Source organism: Triticum dicoccoides, chromosome 3A (genome assembly GCF_002162155.2).
Source record: "Triticum dicoccoides isolate Atlit2015 ecotype Zavitan chromosome 3A, WEW_v2.0, whole genome shotgun sequence".
Classification (NCBI taxonomy): domain Eukaryota; kingdom Viridiplantae; phylum Streptophyta; class Magnoliopsida; order Poales; family Poaceae; genus Triticum; species Triticum dicoccoides.
Window position 1 is genome coordinate 621,090,022 of NC_041384.1, and position 7,101 is coordinate 621,097,122.

Consider the following 7,101-nt stretch of genomic DNA (forward strand, 5'->3'; position numbering starts at 1 on the left):
TCTGTTTTGGTGCAGAATATGTATATCCATATTTTCCACCTATTTATCCTATTAATTTTAAATAATGGCATGAGCTTGGAGCGACTGCATACCACACAGGAGACAACATAAAGTGCGCAGAATTGACCATAAATAAATATACCATTAATTCTCTAGACAAAAAAACATCTAACATAATTTAGAATAGTAAGACTGACAATTGCGCAAGGATTCAAAATAGGTAAATGCCCCCCCCCCAAAGGTAAATGTTCGGAATCGCTGGGTGATGATGCACTCGTGTCGAGCACTGCTCTTGCGCGCAATGTGCCTCCATGGCCCTGCACTCACTCTTTCCTTATCATCTCTAGAAGAATCTGGTCCACATATTTTTCTTTCCCCGTCGGGCGCTTGCCCGGTTCTTCCTCAACTCTTCTTCTTCTTCTCACCACCTCTCTTCTCACATCCACCTTAATGCAACATCGAGGTGAACAAGTCACGTTGCAAGACTATGTCGTTGTCACACTCCCTACCCGTTAGTTTAGTTTCTGTACGCCTTGATACTACACGGCATGAACTCACCGAAACTTATGGGTCGAGGGTAAATAGATGAATTCCAAAAAAACGAGAGGGGGGAATAAGAGCAAAAGAACTGATGTTGAGGCCATGAGTTTTGATAAAAATGTGAATTTTCGCATGTGTCGGGAAGAAAAATTAGAACTACGAGGCTGAGAAGAAAAAACCATATAACACATGAGAACAACATGCCACTCACAACCCAGGTCGTACAACCTGGTTTTGTTCTTGTACAAAACATGTGTATCCATACTTCTCATCAAGTATTGCAATATGTACATGTCATATGTTAGACCAAATGGGGGGATTCCCACCTTTCTCTTTCTCTCTCCTCCACCCCTCTCTGTTCTCAACTCCTGTCCTCACCCCCTCCCAGACAACGCCCTCTCCACTTCACCTCCGTTGGCTTGTCCAGTTAGAAAGGAAGGGAATAGTGACTCGGCCTCGTTCGTTCACTTGTATATCCACTTTGGTTTTCATCCTACATGGCTTGTTTTGGGTGCAAATTGTCGTTTTGGAGGCTCCGGCGAGCGTTGTTCGCGATTGTTCTTGGTGCTGCTACAACCCTGTCCTCTCTCGGCTTCAACTCCATCAAAGATTTGTCAAGTAACGCCCTCTCCAATAACCTCCCTAGTTCTATGCTTCCTGGATCTAGTCTTTACTCTTCCCTTTTGACCATCGGATGGGGATTGAACGTTGGACCGATGTTGAAAGTTCGTGGTCATCCTTCTTCGAGTCCAATAAACCCCTTCTTACCCTTTCTGATCTCGCTAGATTATGTCCACAAAATCCTTTATTTTCAACAAGCCTATTGTGTTAGTGCTTATCTCTCATCTTCTCTCGGATCTGAGCGGGTCAGTCTGGAGATATTGTAGGCTATTATTTCCTTCTCATGGAGCGGTTCCCTTCACCTCCGGTGATGTTTTTCTTTCTCGGCTCATGCTTCATAGGGAAACATTCCTTTGTCAAGTCCGAGATCAATTGGGTTTTGCCATCCCATGGACCATGGACGAGATACAACATAGACTATGCATACAAACCCATGTCAAATTTGATTTGTCGAAAAATATGTCGCAAATTATGCAGTCAAAAACATATAACCCTAAGTTTGAAGGATACGACTTATACTTGGGCAAGGGGTAGTTAGGCAGTGTCTGAAATAGGTAAATATTTGGAATCACTAGGGCGATGGCGTTATCGCGTCGACGACCGCCCGTGGACACCATGTGCCTTGGTGGAACCCATGCATAGTCTTTCCTTATCCCTCCCTGGTGCACATCTTTTTCTTTCCCCCCCTCAGCCGCTTGACCGACTCTACCCCAACTCTATTTCTTCCATCTCGGCTCTTTTCTCCCATCGACGTCAACGTGAGATCGGGGCACACCAGTGACGTTGCAAGGCTATGTCATTGTTGCAACCCTCTACCCTGAGCCACTGTTGTTGCAACCCTTGGCCAATGAAGTTGCAACCAGCTACCTACAGCACACACACACATACCACAGTTGCTACAAACCACCACTCATCGCTGCAACCGCACTACACATGGTTGCAAGTTGCTGCCTTTTATTTTTAAACTCGTCATTGCAACTGCACTACGTCTTTCATGAAGTTCATACACAATACACTCTCACTGTCATCAAGTTCATACAAAATACACTCTCGACACTGCAGATAGCAAGTTCAAAAGATCCTGCTCTTCATTGCCATGCGACGAGCTGATCTTCGCAATGTGGTTGGAGCAGACGTGGTCTGAGCATATGGGATAAAAGCTTCCAAGGCAACGGGAACAAAGGAACCGGGCATTCCTCTTGAGTCCATGGCTCGGGCTGCTCATCGGCTGACGGATCATTTGCAGCTCTCTTTTTTGGTGAGAGCTATTGCACTGTTGATGTTCTTGGTTTAGGTGATGATGAGTAGTATGTACGATATTAACGTCTAGAAGTTATGGAATTATGCTATTATTACTTTAAATGTGTGTTTGAAATGAATTTATGTTTAAAAGATGTGTTTGAATTTTTTGTTAAAGACTAAAATTATAGGGGGTCTGCTAGCTGCAAAATAGTGATATCCCTAAAAAAAGTAAAGTGGAATAAGGAGCACTTTTGACAGTTTACCCAGAAGAGATCTGCTAGAAATGCCCTTATCTGCCCAATGTACCTACTGATCAAGTGAGTCATGCACTAAAGCTTCTAAAAACACCAAGTTTTGGTGGCCTTGCGCTACGGATTCCTCCGGCCAAACCGCCTGTCTCTGCTCTGGAAGGAGCACAGCGCTTCGAGGTAGTCAGCCTCCCCGAAGTCCGGCCACAGGGTGTCGGTGAAGAAGAGCTCCGAGTAGGCCGACTGCCACAGCAAGAAGTTGCTCAGCCGCAGCTCGCCGCTGGTCCGGATGAGCAGGTCGGGGCACGGGAGCTCGGTGCCGCGGCTCGTCTCCAGCTCGCCGGCGAACAGCGACTCGTCGATGTCCTCCGGCCTGAGCAGCTCGCCGCGCACCTTCTGGGCGAGGCTCCGGCAGGCTTGCACTATGTCCCTTCGCCCGCTGTAGCTGATCGCCAGCGTCAGGTCGAGCTGCAAGTTGTCCCTCGTTGCCTCCTCGGCGTCCCTTGCCGTCCTCCGCAGAGACGCCGGCAGCCTCGAGCAGTCGCCGATCACACGTAGGCGAATTCCGTCCCTGCACAAAACAGTAACCCATCAGTGCTAGAGTAGAAATCGGGCTGTTCTTCAGCCGTAATCTTAGTGGTTATCACTTAGATTAGTGCGTTAATTCATCTGCCGGAGCCGGCCGGCACATGGAGCGGAGTGCTCGGGTGCATCTTATCAGAATGGCAATAGAGACGGCCAAAATGTGAGGCCATTAATCTACGGCGGACTGGCTGGCGTGCGTACCTCAAGAACTCGGCGACGCTGTCGTGGATCACCCGCTCGAACAGCCCCATCAGGAAGTCAACCTCCGCCTGCAAATTCCAAGAACCGTCAAGCTCAGGGCGGAGGCCGGAGGGAGCCGGCAAAAACGCGCGCGCGCGCGGCCAGGTCAGGTGTGATGTGCTACCTTGGGGCGGCTCCAGTTCTCGTGGGAGAAGGCGAAGGCGGTGAGCTCGCGGATGCCCCAGGCGCGGGAGAGCCGCACCGTCTCCACCAGCGCGCGCCGCCCGGCCTCGTGCCCGAACGCCGGCGGCATGCCCCGCGCGCGCGCCCACCGCGAGTTCCCGTCCATCACCACCGCCACGTGGCGCGGCAGCGACTCCGGCCGCAGCCCGCGAGGGAGGAGCGACTCGGCGGCCGCGCCGCGCGGGCATGGCTGTGCGGAGCGGCGCGTGCGGCGGGAGGAGGTGGGAAGCTGCGGATGGGTAGCGGCTGGAGACTGGGAGAGCAGCATGGGATTGGGGTCTCTCGGTGGTGTGTCCCGTTGCCGTTGGCTTGGCCGTTGCTTCGAAACCCGAAGGGTCAAGCCACATGTTTAACGTGTAGTTTTGATGAACATATACACTCCTAAAAGCACGTTCGGCTAAGTAATTTCTTTGTTGGAATTGCTAGTCTTAGAGTGCAAGATCCTCATCAAGGATTTATTTACCCAAATGATAAGTGTCATACCAGATGCGTGGCACTCTGGTCTTGATCTTTTTCAATGGCAATTTCAGTCACGCAAGGATTGCAGAATTCAGTGACATATGGTAAGTTTGTGTCAAAAATAAATTGAAGCATAAAAATTGTCATGTTTGACAACTAAAGTTGCCATCCTCATGTCACTAAACTTGCCATAAAAAATGTTCGGAGTTGCCATGTGCTCGTGCCACACGTCAGGTACTTATCAGGGTCCGTTTATGCTTGTTGAACCATTGTGTTGTGCATACTTTTATTTTGTAATCTGTAATGAATTTTTTTTTGACACAGCCGTAAGCAAAAGTGGGTCAAACAAACATTAAAATAGGGAGAAACAGGTGAAGCAAACGGGATTAAGTGAATTCACCGCAATGCCAAAGGTAGCCTAAATCGAAGTCAAATGGCATGGAAGCCACAAGCAAAACTTAAGGATTTCACGCTTGACCAATACTTAAGGATTTCACGGTGAAATCAAGTTTGAATCCCGCAACAAGATTGGCATTAAAAACCGTGAAATCGAGTTCGAATCTTCCTCACATTGGCATTAAATCCCGCGACAAGATCGATCAACCGTGAAATCCTTAAGTATTGGTCGATTGAGACCTTTTTCCAAAAATGCTCAGGAGACGATGTTTATTTCTAAGTTGGTGATCACACTTGTTGATTCTTTGTCCAACATGGATTGAGTAAAAAGCAAATTTTAGAAATCATGTGTAGCTTGATGGACTTAGAAATAACTATTTCTCGGTTCACTTAGATCCATGATTGAGACTCCACCTCGCATTCCTCCGCTCCGTCAACTTGAGTCGACGATGCTAGGATGCATGATTAATCTAGAGTCGACGTGGAGTGAAGGCAAGATAAAGGTGAGGACCAGTGACTTAAGTAAAAAATATTACAGGTTTAGGGTTTCAAGCGAGGTTATCGCCACTATCACATAACTAATGATCTCCAAGCATAAAGGGAACAAATTAGGCAAAATGGACTCATAGTGGAGATAGTGTCGGAGAGTGTGTGTTTTTCACGGGAAGGTGGGTTGATGCAATGAGTCATAGGAGCATCTCTAGCAAATCCTATACTAAAGCTACAAAGGTCCTCTCTATCCTACTTTACTTTTTTTAGGAAGATCACTACTCCGGAGCTAGCAGTTCCCCTATTGTATAATTTTGGTTTCACAAATGTTTAAACCCATTGCTCAAACTATTCTAATAAATTGATCAAATTTTGAACACAAAGTAGAGAATTTGAATACATCACATCACAATTGAACTACAAGCATAAATATAGTTTAACAAATCCATCGGACATAACCATATTTTGCGCCAAAGTCAACGAACGAGCAAGTTCACTCAAAAAACCACCAACACACGGTGGATCAAATGTCATCATAGTTCAAATAGGTTCACACAACACTACTGCCGCCGCCTGAACGATAGCCACCAAACGCCTTGGCCATGATGTTGCCACAAGTAAGCTCCCAAAATCTTCTCTCTATCTTGTCCATCTTGCTAGGATTCATAAACATAACAATACTGTCCCTGGCCACCCTCTTCTCATTTCGCTCGTCAGACACCATTGCTAGCTTTTGCACCTCAATGTCAAGCAATTTCTTGTTCTCCACCTCCTCCATTTCAAGCCTTTTCATCTCAATCTCAAGCCTTTTCTCCTCCGCAAGCACCTTTGTATCCTCAGTTGTGGCCTTTGCCCTCCACTTCTCCTCCATGGCCTTCATCTAATAGAACAATTCATATTCTTTTCTTTGCATTCGGTCACCAAAGCACTTTATGAATCCACCATTGCAGTCAACTCTTCCTTGTAAGCTCCAACACCACCGCTCCTCTTGACTTGATTTGCATGCTTTCCTGCATCTAGATGCACAAGAGTAGTAGTCGGGTTCTCTACAAAGTCCTCTCCTTCACTTCAAAATTTCTTTTTATCCACTTGTCATGTCCATCAAGCTCGGTATAGCAATGGTGGAAACCAAACAGTTTGCTATGGTTTTTGTTGTTCCTTTCTTCATAAATAGCTTGCATTGCTTCCTCGTATTGGTAGGTGGGCATTCCACTTGTCGGCTAAAAGTTTACTTGCCCCACACAACGGCCCACCGGTTGTGTTGCTCTTGGATGTTACCCCAAAGATGACTAAGAGAACCGATTGTGCGGCTAGAGGGGATGGGCGCAATGTTGCTCCTTTGTTTGGTCGGCACCGATCGTGGCATCAAGAGAGACGTTGATCCAAGCTTCACACAAAGCTTTGCCTTCATCGATCTTGTAGTTGCCCGTCCTCGGCTTCCTCTTCACTTGACTCTCACCGATCTCCTCGTCCATCATCTCAACATCTCTCGTTTGGTTATATGGCATAGTCATCGCAATGTCATTGAGCCCAAGTGTGTGACTTGAATTCAATTCATTCATGAAATATTGGGCATCATTGTTCATTTGCTCACTACAAAAGTAAAGGAGGAACCTAGCAATCAATACCGAAGAATGCATCAGTATACTAAGCAAAATGCAAACAATAACGAAAAGAGGCATTTTTTACCTTTTGGGCATTTCCTCGAGCATGTCATCGTCGCAGGTCGTAGCATTCAAATCCATCCCATCCTCGGCCGCCTGCGGTGGAGGGGTTGCCGGTGTGGCAACAAGAGGTGGGGTAGCAGTCGTCGGAGCCGCAGCAGGTCGAAGGGGGAAGCAATAGGCGGCCACATTCTTCTTTTTCTTCGTCAGTGTCACCACGTTAACTGTCACCTTTTCCGTTGGCCGACGGAGGGACTGTCAACGACCGTCGTCGACGCTTTGTTGCCAATGAGATTTCTCTCCTGATGCTGCCTTTTTGGTGGCTGCACCGCCGAATTCATGCCCATCGATGGGTCTCCGACGCCGGCGCTAGTGTCCAAGGGTGCGGCGGGGGAGTCAGCCGAGCTGACGCAAACTAAAATTGAGAGAGAGGG

The 7,101-nt window shown here is 47.5% G+C and overlaps 1 protein-coding gene across 1 annotated transcript; it reads right to left on the minus strand.

The window, feature by feature from the left end:
• Positions 1–2,588: 2,588 nt before the first annotated feature.
• On the minus strand, positions 2,589–3,945 carry LOC119269644 (isoprenyl transferase-like). Its single transcript, XM_037551530.1, has 3 exons — positions 3,601–3,945; positions 3,438–3,505; positions 2,589–3,222 (listed from the first exon to the last, which is right to left on the minus strand). The coding sequence occupies exons 1-3, from the start codon at positions 3,925–3,927 to the stop codon at positions 2,772–2,774; spliced, it is 846 nt and encodes a 281-aa protein (XP_037407427.1). The 5' UTR covers positions 3,928–3,945; the 3' UTR covers positions 2,589–2,771.
• Between the last annotated feature and the right edge of the window lie 3,156 nt (positions 3,946–7,101).